General features: G+C 49.1%; 1 protein-coding gene across 2 annotated transcripts in view; it reads left to right on the forward strand.

Moving 5' to 3' along the window:
• LARS2 (leucyl-tRNA synthetase 2, mitochondrial) overlaps nt 1-21,823 on the forward strand; it is a 164,223-nt gene that overhangs the window by 103,992 nt on the left and 38,408 nt on the right. For both annotated transcript variants that reach the window (XM_030305699.2, XM_030305702.2), the window contains 5 exons: nt 5,335-5,439; nt 8,376-8,491; nt 11,908-12,191; nt 15,618-15,716; nt 19,224-19,361. In XM_030305699.2, coding sequence (XP_030161559.1) covers nt 5,335-5,439; nt 8,376-8,491; nt 11,908-12,191; nt 15,618-15,716; nt 19,224-19,361 — 742 coding nt within the window. The remainder of the gene's footprint in view (nt 1-5,334; nt 5,440-8,375; nt 8,492-11,907; nt 12,192-15,617; nt 15,717-19,223; nt 19,362-21,823) is intronic.

Raw genomic sequence — 21,823 nt, forward strand, 5'->3', positions numbered from 1 at the left:
GACCGCCTCTGACTTAAGTCGTGTTATATAAGCTCTGACTTGATGGAAGCCACAAACCATAAAAAGCATCAATAGGGAAACATCACCAGAGTTCTAGAAGCTGTTCTGTCTTTTCCTGGTGTCTTTTCTTACATTTCTAATATTAAAATATTCAAACCCTGAGGCTTTGGAACCAAACATTTCAGTGCTGAGTCACCAGTGGTCTACGTGATGCGTGTTTTTGCCCAAAGGGTAAATGAGGTCTCCCCAAAGGGTTCCTCAGAACGCTGTTGTTGTCAACAGCATCAGAGAGCAAGAGCCCCACCTCCGCGGGAGCCCCGGAGCATTCAATAATTGCTGTCGTCGTCCCCTCTTTCTGCTTAGTATCTGTGTGGGGACGGAACCTTTGCTCTACACCGTGACTGCCTAAGAGAGCAGAGCAGATGGCGTGTTTCACACTTACGTGACCACACAGCCCTGTTTTCCGCAGAGCATCCCTGCACGGAGTCCGCTTTGCTGAACACCGAAGGGAATCCATCTGCCTGTTTTTTGCCAGAGGGCACGAAAGACCTGCTGGCTTTAGCGGCGGGCCCCGGGGAGCAGTGGGCACCTTTTCTGCCCAGGACATTTCCTTTGCACTGATGTGTTTGGGAGTTAGGGAGCCACTGCAGGAAATGCTTCGGTGACTCGGGGTTTCTCCGTGGCTTCCTTGTCTTCCTGCTTTGCGTTGCCAGCGCCTGATCAAGGAGAAGGACGGGGAGCTCTAGACCTGGTCGAGAGCTTCAGATTTGATTTGATTTTGTTGTTTCTAAGAAATAGGTTTGGACCAGGGACAGCATGCAAGTTGCTGGTCTGTAATCATTACAGGTCTGCCAGTTCTTAAGTTCACAGACTGATTTGTTTTTCCTCGTTGAGATATAATTCACATACCATGAAATTCACCCTGAATTTAATTTTTTTCGTGTTTATTTTTGAGACAGAGTGTGAGTGGGGCAGGGGCAGAGAGAGAGAGAGAGAGGGAGACACAGGACCAAGCAGGCTCCAGGCCCTGAGCTGTCAGCACAGAGCCCGATGTGGGGCTCGAACTCACACACCATGAGATCATGACCTGAGCCGAAGTCGGATGCTTAACCGACAGAGCCACCCAGGCGCCCCTCCCTCCTTTTTTCATTGTTTCACCCTTCAAGTGCACAATCCCGTGGTTGTTGGTCTATCCACAGAATTACACAACCGTCCGTCAGTGTTAGAACATTTTCATCACCCCAGAGAGATCCCACAGCTCTTAGCAGCTGCCCCCAATCCTACAGTTTCCCCCCCAGCCCTGGGCAGCCACTAGTCTACTCACTTCATAGATTTGCCGATTCCGGGCATTTTGTATAAATGGAATCGTGCGGTCTTTGTCCTTTTGTGACTGGTTTCTTTTCACTTAGTGTAATGTTTTCAAGCTTATCCATGTTGTAGCCTGTGTCCGTTCGCTATTCCTTTTTCATTTCAGGATAATGTTATGCATTGTACTCATCCGTTCATCGGTTGATGGACATGTCGGTTCCACTTTCTAGCTGCTATGAGTGAAGCCGCTGTGCACATAAGTACAGATTTCTGCGTGGACGTATGTTTTCATTTCCTCATATATGTATCCAGGAGTAGAATTACTGGCTCATATGGTAGTTCTGTGTTTCACTAGTCGAGGAAGTGTCAGACTTTCCCGCAACAGCTGCACTGTTTTACGTTCCGACCAGCAGCGTATGAGGGCTCCGATTGCCCCACGGCTTTGCCAGCACTTGTTACTGTCCTTCTTTTTGAGTATGATCATCCTAGTGGGTAGGAGTGGTGTCTCACTGTGGTTTTGATTTGCATCTACCCAGTGGCTGACGGTGCTGAGCATCTTTGCATGTGTTTATTGGCCATTTGCGTACCCTCTTTTTTAATGTTGTTTTTTTTTTTTTTTTTTTTGAGAGAGAGAGAGAGTGTATGTGCATGCACACACGCACGCGGGCACACAAGTTGGGGAGGGGCAGAGAGAGAGAGAGAGAGAGAGAGAGAGAGAGAGAGAGAATCCCAAGCAGGCTCCACGCTCATCATGGAGCCCGATGCCGGGCTGGAACCCATGACCCTGGGATCAAGACCTGAGCCAAAATCAAGAGTCAGATGTTCAACCAGCCGAGCCACCCGGGTGCCCCCATTTGTGTATCTTCTTTGGAGAAATGTCTATTCAGATCCTCTGCCCGTTTTTTAATTGAGTTGTCTTTCTGTCATTGAATTTTAACAGTTCTTTACATGTTTTAGGTACAAGTCCCTTATCAGATATATGATTTACAAAGATGCTCTCCAGTTCTGGGGGTTGTCTTTTCACTTCCTATCTTCCATGTAGGTCTTTAGTCCATTTTTGAGCTAATTTGTGTATATGGCAAAAGTAAGGATCCACCTTCATTCTTTTGCATGTGGTCACGTTTTTTTAATATATGTATTTTTAACATTTATTCATTTTTGAGAGACAGAGAGCAAGCAGGGGTGGGGCAGAGAGAGAGGGAGACACAGAATCCAAAGCGGGCTCCAGGCTCTGAGCTGTCAGCACAGAGCCCGACGCGGGGCTCGAACTCACAAACTGTGAGATCATGACCTGAGCCAAAATCAAGAGTCGGATGCTTCACCGGCTAAGCCACCCCGGTGCCCCTCCATCTGTCTTTTTAAAAATTAATTAGTGTTTTGTAAGATCCAATTAATATATGTATATCGCATGAAAGTCAAAGTCAAAGAGTGTTAGCAACAGCAGGAGCTTCCTTCCCCGGCCCCGTGGAATCCTTTTAGGTGTGTTACTTAGGCTAGGAGTTTGGTGGCTATGACAGAGTCCTGACAACACGGTGACTTAAAAAGACATAAGTTTGTTTCTTGCCCGCATGCATCTCAGAGCGAGTATAACAAGTCTGCTTTATGAGTCAGTCACGGCCAAGGCTCTTTCGGCCGTCCCACTGTGCCCTTCAAGGGTCTTGGCCTTCCCTGTGTGCTCTGAGACGTTCAGCACATCGTCTGCATTGCGTTAAGTAACCAGCGGAGAATGAAGGGCGTGCTCCTTCCCTCTGAGAGCATGACCTAGAAGTCGCTTCTGCACGTACCCCGTGGCCACACCGGCGGAAGGGAGGCGGAGCAGTGCTGTCGTGAGCTGTGCAGCCGAGCGTCCAGCTAAGTGTTTTGTTGCTGAGTCGGAGGGAGAGGCAGGTCCAGGGTCAGCCTGTGCCCCACGTGTTTCCCTGGTACAGCCCTCCCTGTGTCTGGGTAATGGGCCTCCCCTGCTTCCCCTCAGCTCACCAGTTCTCGACATTACCTTGCGACTTTTACTGTCACACCTCGTCTCCCGTCCTCCTCATCACATTTTCTCGTGACCGCAGACTTCACGTGTGTGCACGTCTTCTTTGAGGAGGGGCAGTACCGAATCGGAAACCCGGGTCTCCCCTTTGGGAAATGGCAGCACTTAGGCGGCTCGGGCAGCAGGTGCCTCCGAGCTGTGGTACCGTGGGTGCTGAACCTTTGCCCTGGAGACCCGTTTGGGTTGCGTGTCACTCTGTCCCCACCCTAGCCCACCCTTTGCTTCCTCCCCCCCTCCCCCCCACCTCCTGCCGCCAAGGTGAAAGGTGAGAAGAGCCGGTTTAGGTGCCTACAGAGCCTATCTTTCCCTCTTTGAAATGAATAAATCTAGGGGCGCCTGGTCGGCTCAGTCAGTGAAGCGTCCAGCTCTTCATTTCGGCTCAGGTCATGACCTCACGGTTCGTGAGTTCGAGCCCTGCATCAGGCTGTCTGCTGTCAGCACAGAGCCCACTTCAGATCCGCTGTCCACCCCCCCACCCCGCCCCTCCCCAGCTCGCACACATACACGCAGTCTCTCTCCCTAAGATACAATAAACATCAAAAAATAAATAAATAAATCTTACTTCCTGGGCATATTCTAACTTTGGGGTTTGTAAAACATATTTCAGATAAATTATAGAAAGTCTTAAAACACGGCAAATACAGGTAGTAAGAGTTCACAAATTATAACTGCGGTCAGTTGCTCATGTTGCTGTAAGCGCAAGTGAGCTCGCTAATTGTTTACCACTCCTCATCCCTTCTTCCTTTGGGACTGCGTTTGCGTCTTCATGCTTCCATTCCTGCATATCGTCAGTGAAGATTCATCTATTAATGGCTTGTCTCCCTGCTGTGGTAGTTGTAACAAGCTTCATTTAAGATGGCACACTGTTTGGATAATTCCAAATTAAGTGTTTTGTTACGACCACATAAATACCATTCACAACTGAGCCAAGGACACTATGGTTACTTTTTCCTTTTGGTAGTACTTTCTGTTTTGCCTGAAGTTAATGATGTCTTCTTTTTTTTTTTCATCTGCTTTGTGTTCTTTGAATTTCTAAGTCTTCCCACACCCTCCTAGAGGCTCTTTGAAACTCCTCTCAATACAAGTTTTCTACACATTCCAACCTGTCAGATCAAATGTATTGATCCCTCTTTTCCCCCCGGAAGATGCTTCTTGGGCCCTCTATCCTGCTCAGACCTGACCTGGTCACTCTCTAGGCCTCTGCTGCCCATCTGCTGCCTAGGGCTTCCCTCTTTCTTTGTTCTGAGAGTGTCCTGACCCTCTTTCCTTTGTTGGATCCTGTTTCCTAGATCCCGTTTCTGTCTCTTTCTTAATTTACCCCTTCATTTTGCTGGAACACATCCTCTGCTGTCTCCTGAGAAAGAGTAAGTGGGAAGAACTGTTCTGTCTTTATATGTCCGGATCTCTCTTGCTCTCTGCTTAGTTATTCTCTACTCTCTTATCCACTTCCGTTTTCAGGTGTCAGGATTTGGAATTCCAGACATCTCCTAGTCATCGTAGATTTTTGTGTTGCTTGTTCTTCTGTATATTTGAGGTATTTTTTTTTAATGTTTATTTATTTTTGAGAGAGAGAGAGCACATGAGCAGTGGAGGAGCAGAGAGAGAGGGAAAGAGGGGCTCAAACCCACAAACCGCAAGATCATGACCTGAGCCAAAAATCAAGAGTTGGCCACTTAACCGACTGAGCCACCCAGGGGCCCCCTGAGGTACTTTTCAAAAGGAAAAAGGGGTGGCGGGAACGTCTTTTACCATCTGGAAAGTAAACACGCCATTTCACTTCTTTGGTTGTGAGCATAGATGAACATTTTTGTGCATTTGCTTCACCTTTTGACTTTCTACTGGTGTGAGTTATCCATTGATAACTTCGGAGAACAGATTTTTTTAAACCTTTAGCACAAGACACAGAAGTCCCAGTGCTTATTTTTCTCACTTATCTCCTCTGAGACTCAGATGGTGTGAGTACCCCAGCTGTCACTTGCTCTCGTTTTCAGACTGCCTCACGCCCGTGACGGCCGTGAACATGCTCACCCAGCGGGAGGCCCCTGTCGTTATCTTGGCCAAAGCTGACTTTGAGGGCTCTCTGGATTCCAAAATAGGTGAGTAGCTATTAAAATATAATCAGGATAATATACTTAGCAGGCTTCCGATCAAAACCCCAGGCTGTCGCGGTCAACTGCAATTGCTCCCTGCTGACTCCATGGTCTGTTTTGCCTCTGGAAAAAAATGATATGCCCGTCATTTAAACACCCCTTATTTAATAACTACATTTTGAAAATATACCCAGGAGTCCACACCTTGCTAGTTGCTATTGAGAGTAATAAAAAGTATCCGGCCAGTAGAGCTAGTTGGTGAGACGCATACGTATGGTACGGGGAATAATACAACTCAGATGAAATCTGATTTCGGAGCTCCTAGAACCAACAGCAACTGTGGAGATGGGGGTTCTGAGCACGCATGACGGATTGGGCTGGGTTTTGGCAGAGGTCTGTGGGGGAGGTGAACTTGAGCCCTCCAGGGAAGGGACCGTGACACAGCAGTAGGGTTGGAGGTGCATTTAGAACTGTGCGTTGGATGTCCCCTGCGGCCTCGCTCATCCCTCGCTCATCCTCAGGTGTCGTCACCTAGCGGGGCTCGGGGGTGAACCAAAGGCTGAAAACTAATGACAGCGCGTGCAAAATCCGCCCTTTGGATGGGCCCGAGCGCCCCTCTTCTCCAGTATTCCGGCTGCAGATCCCAGCCACTCTCAAAGTGCCAAGAATCTGCAGAGAAAGTTCCTTCCACTCTCAGTTTCGTGGCACCCAGAAGAAATAGCATTTTTTTTTTTCAACGTTTATTTATTTTTGGGACAGAGAGAGACAGAGCATGAACGGGGGAGGGGCAGAGAGAGAGGGAGACACAGAATCGGAAACAGGCTCCAGGCTCCGAGCCATCAGCCCAGAGCCTGACGCGGGGCTCGAACTCCTGGACCGCGAGATCGTGACCTGGCTGAAGTCGGACGCTTAACCGACTGCGCCACCCAGGCGCCCCAGAAATAGCATTTTTTATCAACATCACGTTTTCCCTCCCAATTCCCAGATCGGTTTTTGGCAAAGTGATTTGAAGAACCAGCCAAACAGAAAATGTATATTAAGGCATTCAGGCCATTCCCTTCTGACCATTGGAACCTGGAAAATGTGTTGCTTGAGGGAAATAATTCCTTCTGTTTACTCTTACATATTTTATAATTAGTAAGATTCATTAATACAATCAGCCAAGATAAACAATAAAAGGACCTCTTGTTGATGTGGCTTTTTGCTTTTACAGGGGGTGAGGGGAGGCGTGTATTTGGAGTCAAATTACTGGCACAGTATTGAAAATTCTGAAAGAAAAAAAAAAGTCTGATTTTTTTTTTTTTTTTTTTAGGATGTGCCTGGAAATAATTTTTCCTGTTGTCTTGAATTCCCACAGTTACATTATTAACATTTTCTAAGTTACTGCTTCTTGCCTTCCAAGAAGAGCAATAGAAATAAAAAAGAGATAAAGTGGTGTTTTTGCCATTTCACCTGCACTTTACAAAGTAGTTCATGTCCGGGGCACCTGGGTGGCTCAGTCGGTTAAGCGCCCGGCTTCGGCTCAGGTCATGATCTCACAGCTCATGAGTTCGAGCCCCGCATCAGGCTGTGTGCTGACAGCTCAGAGCCTGGAGCCTGTTTCAGATTCCGTGTCTCCCTCTCTCTCTGCCTCTCCCCTGTTCTCACTCTGTCTCTCTCTCTCTCAAAAATAAAGATTAAAAATAAAATAGTTCACATCCTGCTGAGCCCCACATAACCCACACTGTGGTCCAGGGCATTCTTTATGTGGTCAAATGAATTTTTTGGCCACAGTGTCTCCTTTCGAACATTTCTCTTCATTACCCCAAACCATATGCTTTGGGAGGGTAACAAATGGACACTTTCCAGTAATATTTATTGCTTGCCATTTGTCCTCACCCTTCCTTCAAGTCCACTCTGAACATTTGTCTGCCTCGTTAGGTGCTTTTTGTCAGTAATCTCAGCCGGAACACCACAGAACTTTCCATCACGCCACGGAGCGTTCCGTCTCGCCAGGGAGCTTTAGGACATGTCTCCCAAACATTAAATCACCCTCGTAGGGCGGTGTTCCAAGGAGGTCGCCCGTGGAAATGTGACCGAAAGCACTGTATGTGTTGCCCTTAGTTTTCTCTCCCAGTGGCCACGTGACGCGTCGTGTCTGCAGGGACGTTAGCAGGTGTCACGGCTGACCCTCCAGCAGGAGCTCTCAACCAGGGGCCACCAGAGGACGTTTGGCAATTCTGCCGTCATTTTCTGTCACACTCGGGGAATGCTACTGGCTGAGACCAGGGACGCTCCCCAACATCCTACAGTCCTCGGCACAGCCTCACAGCTAAGTCCAGGAGGCCAGCAGTGCCAGGATTGAGAACCCACGGGCAAGCTTGTGTGTATGAATGGCTGAAGCCGACAGTAGGCCTTGGCCCTCTGCATGAGTGATTTACTTATGCTCAACTCCGTCTCCAGGGCATATGTGGGTTGAAGAATAAATTTCTGTTCGGAATGAAGGTACCTTTGCCTTTGGGAACAGAGCCCAGGGTGCAGAAACACAGCTGTCAGCTTTCCACTTCCGGACCAAGTGGATTTTTCCAGGGTGCCCGGAAATGCCAGGGTGCCCTGCGTCTCGCGAGAATGCCACGGTCCTTGGTCACTGAGGGAATTCAGACAAGAGGCTTCTCCAGATGCTTGTGCTTCCCTGTCTCGGTGACACAAAGCACCCCGAGTCGTGTGTTTCAGAATTACAACTCTTTTTGAAGCACAGAATGAAGACTTTAAGAAGTAGGGGGGTGGGTTTCTCCCAAGACGGTGTTCCTTTTTCCCGAGGAATGCGCCGTGGTTTTGTAACTTCTGTAGCTAAAAGAGGGTCTCCCTTGGGAAGTTAAAGCCGAGGGTGTTAGTGCTGTCAGTATCTCTGTGACTTGAGCATTTGCAGAGAAGGTGTTCTATGCTTCTCCCCTTCTGAATAGGAATTCCCAGCACCAGCCCAGAGGACGCCAGCTTAGCCCAAACCCTGGGCCTCCCCTACTCCGAAGTCATCGAGACTTTGCCGGATGGCACAGAGAGACTCCGCAGCTCTGCTGAGGTGGGTTCCCCGTGGCGCGGGCCTGACAGCTTCTCAGATCGTGACCTTGGCCTGGATCTGATGAGCTGTTTTCCTTCAGGTGCAGATTACAACCTGCCGTTTCACTCATCCCTACACCTAATGGTCTCGCAGCCTCGTTTCTTAATGTTTGAAAACAAAACAACATTCTTTTCTTCAAGATCTAGAAATTTGTCACCTCTAAATCAAGCCAAATCCTAGGTTCGTGGTTATCGTAGTCATTCTATTCTGGGAATCTCCTGCTGGAAAAAAAAAAAAATTTCCCCTTCCGGGAAAACTGATTCCCTGGGAGAGTGACTGAAATTGGCTGTTCTCCCCAGATTATTGACTTGTTTCTACCTCAAGTTGAACTCGCCTATGGAAATGAACACTGAAGTTGAATCGCGTTTATTCATTTGGTCCAGGTTATCTCTTGGCAGGTGGTAGGTCTGGCAGGATTTGACCTCAGCCTTGCAGTTGCCCCAGGCCAGGGAGTATGATGGAGGAGGTAGGGCGAGGGCTAAGTGGGAAAGAGCAGAGCTGGTGTTTCTCGAACTTGAGCGCACCCCAGAGTCGACGGGCGCCTCGTTCGGACCCAGAGTGCCTGGCAGATTCTGACTCAGCGGTCCCAGGTAGAACCCAAGAATTTGCACTTCTAGTAAAGTTTCAGGTGCTTCTGTTGCTACTACTGATCCAGGATCCGTATTTTGAGGATCCCTGGCCCAGAACCTTGCTATTCAAAGTGTGGTCCCCGGACCGGCCGCACAGGCATCACTTGCTAGACGTGGAGCCTCTCAGAGCCCCCTGAGTCTAATAAGATCCCCCATGAGATCTGTGTGCTTATTGAGGTTTGACTCTTCCGGTTTAGAGTGCTGTTTCTTAAACTTGGCCGCCCTTCAGAAATACCTGGAAAGTGTTTTAAACTACTGATGCTTGAGTCCCACCCCAGAAATTCTGATTTGATGGTTACGGGGTGGGAGGCACGGATTGGACATCAAGCGTGTTCAGAGCTCCCCACGTGATTCTCTTGTGCAGCTGAGTGTGGGAACTGCCGGTGTCACCTAGTGAGTGCCTCCCTGGCCGTGTCTCTGAACCGCCCAGGAGATGCTTACTGGCCCCAGGCTGGCTGATCCTGATTCAGTTAGACCTGGAATTCTGGGATTTTCAGGTTTGGGAGTCGCTGGCTATGGGCTATTTTGTAGATATGTATACAGATAGACATATACAAAGAATAAGAGTGTGGCCAACTTTTTTTTCCTTGTGCGAGTGACATTTTCCGACTTCGTGTTTGTGCCTTCACTAAGTAAACGGTATCCCCAGATGTGAGCCATGCTCTCAGATACGGAACCTTAAACCTTCTCTTCGACCGTGTTGGGGCAGGCTCCCTGGAGGAGGTGCAGAGCCAAAACCAAGGTGCCTGTAGCGGAGCCCTCGATGTCTCAGCAGGGCAAGAGAGGAGGCACTCGTGGCCAAAATTAGGCTTCTGAAGTGCCCAGAGAGATACTCTCTCTTTAGTATGGGACTGACGTGAATGAATGCTCCCTGGCTTGTTCTGATAGGTTCATGTGGTCCATTGAACCCTCTCCAGGCTCTAGACTGAATATCTAGGACAACAAATGCTTTTTGGCAGGTGGAGGGAGAACAGGTGGTGAGAGGCTCCTGTCATCCGTGAGCCTCTGGGATGTAAAGACAGTGATACGTGGAGGAGGTAGACTTCCAAGAGAGCTTGTGATCGTTTGCCCCGTCATCGTGTGATGGCGGGGGTGTGGAGCATGGAGTGCGGGCCTTGCCGCGGTCGCGAGCACTGCGTGATCTTCGGGAGACCCTGCAGACCCCAAGGACGGGGCTGCTGTTGATCAACAGCTGCACGTATTTCTGCATATGCCTCATGCTCGTAAGCTCCTTGCGGGCGGGGGGCAGAGCATAATTATCTTCGTGCCCCCAGTGCCCGGCAGGAGCCTGGCACATAGTAGGTATGCGGGCCGTCTTCAGTGAACCAATTCCGGGGTACCCCGAGCCCCCCGTTGGCATTCCATGCCGGTTCCATTCTTACCATTAGTTTGGTTCTGAGAAGGGCATCAGATGAAAAGAGAAATTCTATTTTCAACTTAGAAAAAAATTTTTTTTTCTTTTAATTTTTAACGTTTATTTATGAGACAGAGAGAGACAGAGTGTGAACAGGGGAGGGGCAGAGAGAGAGGGAGACATAGAATCTGAAACAGGCTCCAGGCTCTGAGCAGTCAGCACAGAGCCCGATGTGGGGCTCGAACTCACGGACCATGAGATCATGACCTGAGCCGAAGTCGGACGCTTAACCGACCGAGCCACCCAGGCGCCCCAGAAAAAATTTTTTTAATGTTTAATTTTGAGAGAGGGAGAGATAGAACATGAGTGGGGGCGGGGGCAGAGAGAGAGAGAGAGAGACAGACAGACAGACAGACAGAATCCCAAGCAGGCTCCAGGCTCCGAGCCATCAGCCCAGAGCCCGACGCGGGGCTCGAACCCACGAACTGGGAGATCCTGAGCCGAGCCGAAGTCGGACGCTTAACCGACTGCGCCCCCCGGGCGCCCCTCTCTTTTCTACTTGTGTTTCACTCCGCTGTCTCTAAATCGAGAGCATTTAAACAGAGAAGAAGTGGTTCTGGTCCTTCCAGCTGTGGCTCCAATTCGTTCCCCTGCTTTGCCTGAAATGCCTTCGGCTTCAGGATATTGAACCTTTTCTCTTCCAGATTACGTTTCCCCCAACAGGGGACTGGTCATTAGAAATGCATATCATGCAGTTCTTTGATGGCAGCTCAAAGCATTTGATGTCTGCAGTATCTCGGGGCTCAGGTGATGAGGAGACCCGCGGAACTGGAGCCGGTTTCCCCGTTAGACACAGTGGACACAGGGCGTGGGGCTGACGGTGCTTTTAGGGGGTCCTCAGCAAGGTTTGCACTTCTTTTAAAACCAGAGGGAAAAAAGCGAACTTTTAGGATTTCAAAATTTCATTCGTTTTCATTCCACACACTCCTAAAATACAATTTTAACAAATGTTTTTCAAGTTTGTTTATTTTGAGAGACAGAGCACAAGCAGGGGAGGGGCCGAGAGAAAGAGAGACAGACTCCCAAGCAGGCTCCACACCATCAGTGCAGAGCCCAGCGCGGGGCTTGAACTCACGAACCGTGAGATCGTGACCTGAGCCGAGATCAAGAGTCAGACGCCTAACCCGATGTGCCACCCAGGTGCCCCATAAAATACAGTCTTTGGTATTATCCTAAGGAGGAAGGGGCCACAAAGATAGAGGCACCCGGGGCTCGTGAAGACACCACATGGCCCTGCACAGACCACACACGAAAATCGCAGTCTGGTGGCATGCGGGTGGTGACACCTTGTCCCTGGGGAGGGAAGACTAGGATTTCTCTCTTTCCCCTTGCAGTTCACAGGCATGAACCGGCAGGATGCGTTTCTAGCCTTGACCCAGAAAGCCCGGAGGAAGAGAGTCGGTGGAGACGTGACGAGTGACAAACTGAAGGACTGGCTGGTCTCGCGACAGCGGTACTGGGGCACGCCCATCCCCATGGTCCACTGCCTGGCCTGCGGCCCCGTGCCGGTGCCTCTGCAGGATTTGCCCGTGACCTTGCCCCACATCACAGCTTTTACCGGCAAGGGAGGCTCCCCCCTGGCCACGGCTTCGGACTGGGTGAACTGCGCCTGCCCGAGGTAAGGGGTCCCCAGCACCCTGCTGGAGTCTCAGACTCTCTGCTCCCTTGACCTGGCACTTCGACCAGACTGGAAAGAATATGCTAGGTCTTTCGGGACGTTGGAGAGAAGGGGCTGGAATCTGAGGCCTGGCCACCGGGATGAGCACCCTCTCCTCTCCTCTCTGAGCCAGAAGCAGCAGCGGGTGTCCATTCACATCCTTGCCAGAAACACCTGGTCCCATTGATGCAAAGCCGCACGTGTTCAGCATAGCTTTGTAAAAGGCCACTTCCTCCCGTTTCATATTCCAGAGAGCTTCTGGGAAGCAGAGAAAATGGTGTCTCCTCTCTGCCTTGGTTTTCCCACCTAGAGGCTTGGTAACAATGGAGATTTTCTCATAAGTAGCAGCGTGGTAGCTACGAGGGTGTGTATGCTGAGGGGTTTCGCTCTTTAATATACTGAAACACCTGCTCGTTTTGGAAGTAGGATTGTTTCACCGTTCGTTCCCCGGCGTATCTCAGATGTGATTCTTGTGATACCAGACCGGCTGATTAAACAACTAAGTAACGAGTACCGGCTGTGTATCTTCCTGCTTCCTTCTGTGGAGAAGCCATTTTTTTCTGGGCCTTACAGATCGCGATGAGGGTGTTAAAATGTAGTCCTCTGCCAGTACAGAGCTGAATTACGAGGTTGGTAATCAGGGAACCATAGTGCAGTTGCAGGGCCCAAGCTAGGGAGTCAGACAGTAACGGGTCCAAGGCCTGGCCCTGCCTCCTAACTAGCCGTGCGGCCTTGGGAAAGTCACTTAACTTCTCTGAGCTTCGGTTTTCTTATCAGAAACTAAACCCCCTCCTCGAAGGGCCGCTCGGGAGACTAGAATTGAGACATGTAATCCTGCACAGTGACCCTTACCAGTCAGTGAATAGAAGTGTTACCACTGTCCTCCTGGGTCCTCACCCAGCTGGTTTTAAGATAAGGCTTGTGGGCAGGAACATAGGGAGCTCTGGGTCTTTTGGGGATAGAAACGTGGGTTCCAGGAGAAGCCAGCACACCCTCCGTATTGATAAGCGGTGACAAAAGGGTCTCTCTGCCGGAGACACTGGTGGCCTTCAGCGCACCAGCTGCAGCAGCCCAGGGCCCTTGCGGTGGGGAGAAGGTTTCCTCCCCTGGTTGTGGATTCCTGGAGGTCAGAGCGCAGGTCTTTGGTATTGGTCCAGGCTCCCTGGACGATTCTAGTGAGCATCTAGGGCTGACAGTCACGGAACCAGCGTGTCCAGTGGTAAGGACCGCAGGTGCCCGAGCCCAACAGGTGTGGAGTCCTTACTCTTGAGCTCCAAGACCTTGGGCAGATTGCTTAACCTGTCTGGACTTCAGTTACTCGGTTACTGCAGAATGGGGACATGAGTAGTACCTACCTCATAATCCCCGGGGTTCCGGGGATTAAATGAGAGAATGCCTGGGAAGCATTGGGCTCATTGCCTGCCACCCACCCCCGCCCTCGTTAGTACCGTTGGCGCTCCTAATGACAATACCATTGTCACTGTCACCAGCACCTGTCTCTCCCACTTACCAAGTAGCCTGGCCACATCACCAGCTTTTCGTGTCGGTCGTAAAATATGTTGGTGTCCTCAAGTCCAACGTGACCACTAAAAAGAAAATCAACCTGGCAAGCTGTAGGCGGACATTCCTCCTTTGATCAGTTGAGCCCTGAATTTTCTTCCTGACCTGTACACCTGCACTAATAGTGTGGGAGAATAAGGAATTTTTGTGTTGTAATTATTTCCCCAAATAGTGTCTACGTTCTGGTTGATTGCTTTCCAACTAAAAAGATCTGGCTTTAATTTAGAGATGTGCTGTTGAGCTCGGCGGCTTCTAGTAGCCCCGGGCGGTAGGAAACAGGATTCCCCCCGGGCTCCCTCCCCTAAACGTCTGCCCCCAGGGCCCACCGCTGTCCCCAGAGGCAGTGAGTCCCAGAGCCCCGCCAGATCCGGGGCTTCTGTCTCTCTGCTCAGCTTCTATTTAATCAGCAGGAGCTTGGGGGGTGGGGTGGGGGGGTGGTGATGGCTGTCTCCTTCAGTACTATCTGTAAAGGCAGTATGAACTGCTTCACAGATGCAAGCTCTAAATGCAAGGCTTCTTTTATTTTTAAATTAAAAGCAGACTCATGCCCTTGCATGCAAAATGAGCAGAAGATTCATCAGACCCTTTTGAGGTTCCTCACGTCCCTCCTCAAAATCTCCAAGAACCCCCAAGGACTCCGACTGCCAAAAGGGCAGCTATTTTAGAAGGGTGGTTGGTCCTACATCTGTGTCTCAAAAGGCAGAGCCTGGAGTCAGAACTGTGTTCTCCAGCAGTCCTTCTCCCTGCCACAAAGGGCCCCTGTTCGCAGCTGGTGATAAATGGCGCGACCCATCATTGCTGATCCAAGCCTGGAGGAGTCTTCGGGGGTGGGGGCAGGGAGGCTGAGCCCTTCCTAGGCTAGGCCGGACTAAGGGCGCCCTCTCTTGGGTTCCTGCAAGTTGTACGATTTTTGCACCCGGTTTGTGTGGTTCCGTGGGCCCATCACACTGGGCACGTGCTTCGGAACTGGTTCAGCCGTTGGGCCCTTGTGGAACCTTAGTCCTCCCCAGGCATCCCCATCTCGAGGATTGCTTTTTCTTTTCAGCCCTTCACACTCCAAGGATCTCACTTCATTTGCTTTCTTGAATGGTAGGGCTGTCTTTACCCTTCTGTATCCCATCCTTCAGCAGGCGGTGTGTTGGAGGGGAGCTTCTGATTTGTGGCGTTTGCCAATTTCTATAGTGTGCGTACTTCTGCAAGGGCTAGGTTCGGGCTACTGTCTCGACATGACTTGTCACCGAGCCGGGAAGACGTGTGAACAGTTGATTCTCACAAGCCGGTGTGAGAGGTGGCCCCAGCACGCCACTGCCTTTGGACCTCCAAGGTGACCTCTCTTCCCAAGGTTTCGAATTCTGCACCCCTGGCCCTAGTAGAGATAGGGAAAACCCAAGTTTATTCTTTAGCACATCTACATTTGGTTTTCAACTTCTCTTTATAAGTCGATTTCCTTCACAAGTATCATAAACTAGGCATTGGCTGAAGGCAATCTTGACACGCCTGAAATAGAAGTTAACGTGCAAAAGAGACCCTCCGGGCTTATCCTCTTAGGTTGTTAGATTTTCTACCAGGTAAAATTCAGACAAGTGGAGAATAATGCTTTTACTTGGTGAAGGTTTAAATTTTTATTTGTAAATTTCTTCAAAACATCATGTACCGAACAATACAAAAGGAGAGTATCCTCTGAATTACCAATCCATGATGAAGCATTGTTCTTGGGACGTTCTAAATTGATATTCAGTTGTCATCGCTTTCCCAAAAGCTGGTGGAAAAACTGCATTAAAATTTAAAAATTTTAGAAGAAACTGATGAACTTCCTTTATTTTTTAGGTGCAAGGGAGCCGCCACGAGAGAGACAGACACAATGGATACCTTTGTTGATTCTGCTTGGTACTACTTTAGATATACCGACCCGCAGAATGCTCGCAGGTAAAGCCTTGCTGAATCCTTTGAGCATGTGTCAGTTTGGGTCCTCCAAGAAGCAGACACCAAGATAGAGTCATAGGTACAAGAGATTTACTGAGGGCAGCGCCTGAAAGGTTGGGGGGAAAGGGGAGCAGGAGCCGGTGGGGAGAGCCCTTATAGACCACAGTGCGGGTCCCATGCCCGAGAGGGGAGTGGGAGGAAGGAAGGAGGGTTGCGTTGGAAGAGTCTCAGACCACAGTGCAGCTCTGAGAAAGTCTTAGCCAGGCCGCCAGGAAGCCCCGAGCAAAGGTTATCCAGTAGAAAGTCCCAAGTCCGTCAGTGAGAAATAAGCCCACTGACCCAATCAAAGGAGGCACTCGGAGACTTGGAGCACCATGAAGCGAGGCTTTAATCAACATTCAGCGTTCTTGCAAGAGCAGGTGTCTGATAGAAAGGCACGCTAGGGGGCGGTCACAGCAGACAATTTATCTCCTAGCCTGCAAGTCCCTCCCCTGGTTTCTCATTGGCTGAGCACTACAGAGGCAAGTCCCTCCCCTGGTTCCTCATTGGCTGAGTACTACAGAAGTTACCCCCCTTACTGGGGGTGGGGCTTATGCCCATGTAAGGCAAAAAGTAGTTCTGATTGGAACAAGCGTACTTTCTCTGAAGTGACACAGAGACTTTTAGTCCCTTCTTTGTTCTTTGGAGCATGGTCATTGCAAAGCCTGCAAAAATAAGCCTGAGGAACGGGGGGGGGAGGGGGGGGGAGAACCCGGAAGTGAAGTGACCAAGGGTTTGGACTCCATATGGGGTGGGGGTGGGGAGCTGATATATACTTGCAGTAGGTTGTAAACCTACTGTTAGCTAGACAGCACAGCTTTTATTTGGTATTGAATCCTCTCCCTTACTTCTTACATCCCCTCCCTCTGGGAGAGCAGGGGCTGTAGGGATACTGAATGGTCCCAAAGGCACAACGCCTGGAAGCCGCTGGTCAACTGCTCACCTTGACGCCGGCTCTCATAAGCGAGTGTGTCAGATTATTAAATTAGATTCGTCGCAGCCAAGCAAGCCCCAAGTACAAGAAAAATCAAAAAACAGACGAAGGAAGAAAATTCTGTCACAATACCCTTCTTGGCCCTGTGGTGAACTGCGTTGTAGGGTTATTAAGATGTAATGTTTTACTTAACCGGAAGTAATGATGGGAGGGAAGGAGATAGGGAGTGTGAGAGAGCTAGGGAGCATTGCCTCTGGTCACATACACCCGGTAATTTCTAAAATCGATAAATCAATGAAGGGTGGAATTGCCGGAAGAAACGGCTACAAGAATTCCAAGTGGCTAAGCGGGAGGCGGGGTGGTGCTCACGAAGGCAGGGGGCCGGAGACCAGTGTTGAAATCGCAGACCTCTCGGTACTGCCTGAGTTTTCAGCCCTGTGCATGTTTCTTAGGCAAAGAGAAATAAATGAATAAGGGAAAGAGCCGTAGGGAGAGAGGGTAAAGAGAATGAGCGAAAGAAGGCTGTCGCAGAGCACTTAAGATCGCACCCACCATGCATCAAAGACCTTGGCAGCCTGCTGTCATCCTCAAGAGAACCATTGCTCTCCAGCCCCGTAGTCTGCATATCAGAACGCCCCCCCCCCCTTCCCTTCATCATTGCAAAAGAATACATTTCCAGTGAGGTGGGTGCTCTGGCCCTCCCCGTGCCAGAGTCCCGCCCTGCGAGATGGCCAGTCTGTAATTTGAGTTCAGGCCATCCAGGAATAAGCGGACCCTGAGTAAACCATAGCTGGCTAAGCCACGATGCCCGGGGACTGCCGCGGCTGGGAAGAGGGCCCCTTTTCTGGCTCTTCCTTCTAGAAGGAGCTGTTGGCACCATCCGTCCGGTAGCAGCTGCTCAGAATGCCAGGGCCGTCAGGCTCTACCTGTCAGAATGTTTAAGGAAAACCTTCTTACAGAGGATGAAAGCTCTACATCAGCGCGGACCCTTGACTGGCGAGAGACGCCTCTGGGGCCTTCACAGCCCCCCGATCTGGGAACACCCTTTAGCACATCATAAGAATGCAGCTGCAAGTTTTAGCACGGCTTGAGTGCTTACCGCCTGGCTTCCGGGGTAAATCCTGGGGCAATGGCTACTTTCCATGTCTTAACGCACCCCACACTCGTGTTCCCGAGGAGTCTTACCCTTGACCTCCCTTTCTCTTCTGGCACATGGATCGGCAGCTGTTTTTCTGAGGAACCGTTATTCACAAAGAACAAAAGTTGTTTGAGCTTTACCAGAATTCTGGCATGGTGACTGGAGAAAACCCGGCTGCGTGAAGGTGCAAATGCGGGCGGTTGGCCAGGCTTACCTGCTGAGCGGCGGGCTCTGTCTTGCGGCCTGAGCCTAGTCCGTGCTGGGGGAAAATATTGCTTTGAGGTGTAGGGAAGAGAATTCACCCATATTTGAAACCACGGAGTACAGATCCTCCGAAGGCAGAGGTTTACTTCATTGGATGAGCTCAAGGAAGCACATTATCTTGGGGTTAAAGGTCCTCAGCCAGGGGTGCCTGGGTGGCTCCGGTCAGCTTAGCGTCCGACCTCAGCTCAGGTCATGATCTCGTGGTTCGTGGGTCCGAGCCCTGTGTCTGGCTCTGTGCTGACAGCTCAGAGCCTGGAGCCTGCTTCGGATTCTGCGTCTCCCTTGCTCTCTGCCCCTTGCACTCTGTGTGTGTCTCTCTCTCAAAGATAAATAAACATTCAAAAAAGGTAAAGGTCCTCAGCCAGCTCTGCTCCCCTCCCCACGACACACGCACACGCACACCCGCACACACCTCTGCGTACTCACAGACTCCCCCCTTCAGGGTCCCAGCCAGAAAATAGAGGGAAGTAGTACTTTCTTTACTCCCCAGGGAGTATGAGGAGGCCTTTCTTGTAGGATCTCTGTCACTGATAGCATCCGTTAGGTGAGAGAGAGATGTTGGCCCGATTTTGTGATGGTTACCCTAACTATGCTCCTTGCACGCAGGAGACCGTATGCAGGCTCTCGCTGACTATCTGTGTTTTAACGCTGCTTCTAAAAGTAAGATTGAATTCCTGTTTTAAAATGTACGTGTAGTGTCTAACTGTTAATCTCCTCGTAAATGCCATATTGCCCCCTGTTGGTAAGAACTCACACATCCCAATTGCCTTATCGGAATAAAAACTAAAACATAAATCCACATATTCAAATATGCATTTTACAGAAATACCTCTTTCCCAGAAATACCTTTTTTTGCTGCTATGTTTTCCTCTTGTCTCCATTTTATATGGAAATCGGCATTTGTTAAATTGTCAGCAGCAACTTCTGAAACAGTTTTTATAAATTTCTGAATTTAACACGGACCTGACTTTCCTTTAGTAGATAAGTTTTTCTCTTACAATATTTTTGAAAAGAAAACAAGTGTTTCTCTGACATAATCTGTTTCAGGGCGTATGCAGATTACAGTGGGTCTGTCTGATTTATGTAATTGAGGCAAAGTGGGTTTTTAAAAAACGACCGTTTCTCTTTCTTCCAGCCCTTTTAACGCCGCCTTGGCAGATTACTGGATGCCTGTGGATTTGTACATCGGAGGGAAGGAACACGCTGTCATGCACTTGTTCTACGCGAGATTCTTCAGTCATTTTTGCCATGATCAAAAAATGGTCAAGCACAGGTGAGCATTTATCCCCCTTTGCAAAAGAACTTGGTTCCGTGAACGACCGCCGAAAGCAGGTGCCAGTTCTTCCGGGGACCAAGGTAAATGGAGGTCGTGGCAGACTTCCGGTTTTCAAGTGTATTTCGGAGGTCACTGTCAGCCTTCGCCGCGTGAAGTGCCATTTCTGTTGCTTCGTTTCACTTCTAGCCTGTGAGATTGCAGGTTCGCACAGAATCTTGCCCTCAGCTCTTGTCTGTTTAGCGGAGTTAAGTTACTGAGCCGTTTACTTGTGAGGCAGAGACAAGCGCTCATAATGTTGCATGGCTTTTTACAGTGTCTCATTTCAGGTGGTGTTTATCATCTGGCCACACTCGATGTAAGCTCTTTTTCTAAGCCTGACTGAATCGTGCCTGGATAGATGACACTGAGATAAGCAGATAATGGATTAAAGCTGGGGAATCCCATTGTAAATCCATTGATAAATTTTCTTCCTATTGGCCTATAACCTATTCCCCATTATGGTCAGCATGGTATATGTGCGCTTTTTCCCCCCATGAAATACGTCATATATATATATGTATATGTATATACGTCATATATATATATATATATGTATATGTGTATACGTATACATATATATATACAATATTGCATGTACATATATGTATGTATATATTGTATAATGTCTTATACAATTCAAAGAATAAAGTGAACATCCCTGCACCCTCCTTCTCAGTTTGAGAAAGAGTACTCCAGTCCCTTAGAACACCCAGGGTCCCCTACCCAGTCTTACTCTGTCCCTACTCACCGCCCCTCCCCTGGCCAACCCCTATCCTGCATTATTCATTTTCTTCTCTTTATAAATTTATCACCTCTGTATGTAGTTTTGAAACAGTGTGTGTTTTTTGGTTTTCTTGTGTGTGAGCTTTATATGTGTAGAATCATATTTCGTGTATTCCCTCTCGCTTTCCTCGCCCAGCATTTTTGGGGGCGCATCCACACTGGTGCACAGAGTTACCTTGCGTTTCTCTTTCCCCGCTGTGTGGTATTCGCTCACGTGGCGTGGAATTTCCAACGCAGAACACAGTTTATGTGTCCATCCGCCACTCGGGGCTGGTGGAGTGTTTTGTGCAACGATGAGCCAAGCCAGACGGTGAGTGTTCCGGTACGTATTTGCTGACATACAGTGTTAGCACGTGTCTGGCGTGTGTCCCTAAGAGCCGAGCTCCTGAACCGCGGGGTATGCACGTGCCCGACCTCACTCAGGAACACCCCGCTTGTTTTCAGACTGCTCACATAAACCTGTGCTCATGCGAGCAGAGATGAGGTCCCCATCACCGCGCGGCTCCTTCACGTCCACGTTGGTTACTGATGGATCCGTTTGTGGGTCACGGTTGAAATGAGAGACATTGCGCGCTCAGTGAAGCTTAGCAGTTATTAACGTGTCTAGGGGACCGGTGTGTTTTCCCTTCCGGTAAATCCCTATCTGTGTCCTTTATGCGTTGCTGGGTTGTCTTCTATTGACTGTAGGAACTTTGAAAATATTCTGGATGCTAACCCTTTTCCAGCTATATGTATTGCAAGTATTTTTTCCCGGGTCTCAATTTCTCTAATTTTTATGGTGTCTTTTGACGAGTAGAAACTCTGAAGTTAATGCAGGAAATTTTAATGATTTTTTTTCCTTTAGGGCTGTTTGTTGCTTTTAGTGTCTCAGTGCCCTCAGTGGACCCGTCCACGCATTGCCTTGCTGATCTTTAGTTGCCTCTCCATCAATGTCATGTTTCTGCATATATATACAAGGGCCTGTTTATAGGATCTTTATTCTGTCGGTTCGTTTGCTTTTTGCTGTGCTCGTTATTTATTGGCTTTATTTTAATTTTACAAGTCTTACTGTCTGGTAAGGGTAGTCCTTCTACTTTGTTCTTTTTCTTTAGGAACAGCTTGGCTGTGATCAAATCTTTTGCCCTTCCATATGAATTTTAGATTCACCCTGTCACATTCCACAAAAATATCTATTGGGAGTTTAATGCAATTGCACGGAGTCTGGATACTTACTGATAGCTTTTCTCACTCTTCCTTTTTTTTCTTTTAAATTTTTTAAATGTTTATTTTTGAGCAAGAGAGAGAGAGAGAGACAGAGCATGAGCAGGGGAGGGACAGAGAAAGAGGGAGACACAGAATCTGAGGCAGGCTCCAGGCTCTGAGCTGTCAGCCCAGAGCCTGACGCGGGACTCGAACTCACGAACCGTGAGATCGTGACTTGAGCCGAAGTCGGACGCTCAACCGACTGAGCCACCCAAGTGCCCCCTCACTCTTCCTTTTTATGTCTCTGACCTTAACATCTGAAATTATTTCCCCTTTATCTGAAATATATATTTTAGAATATCTTTCATGCTCTTTAGTGAAGGTCCATCTATTAGCTTTTATTTGATATTTCAACCTCATTTCTTAGTTTACCAGCTCAGTGACACCTTTAAAAC

The sequence above is a fragment of the Lynx canadensis genome, chromosome A2 (genome assembly GCF_007474595.2).
Source record: "Lynx canadensis isolate LIC74 chromosome A2, mLynCan4.pri.v2, whole genome shotgun sequence".
Lineage (NCBI taxonomy): Eukaryota > Metazoa > Chordata > Mammalia > Carnivora > Felidae > Lynx > Lynx canadensis.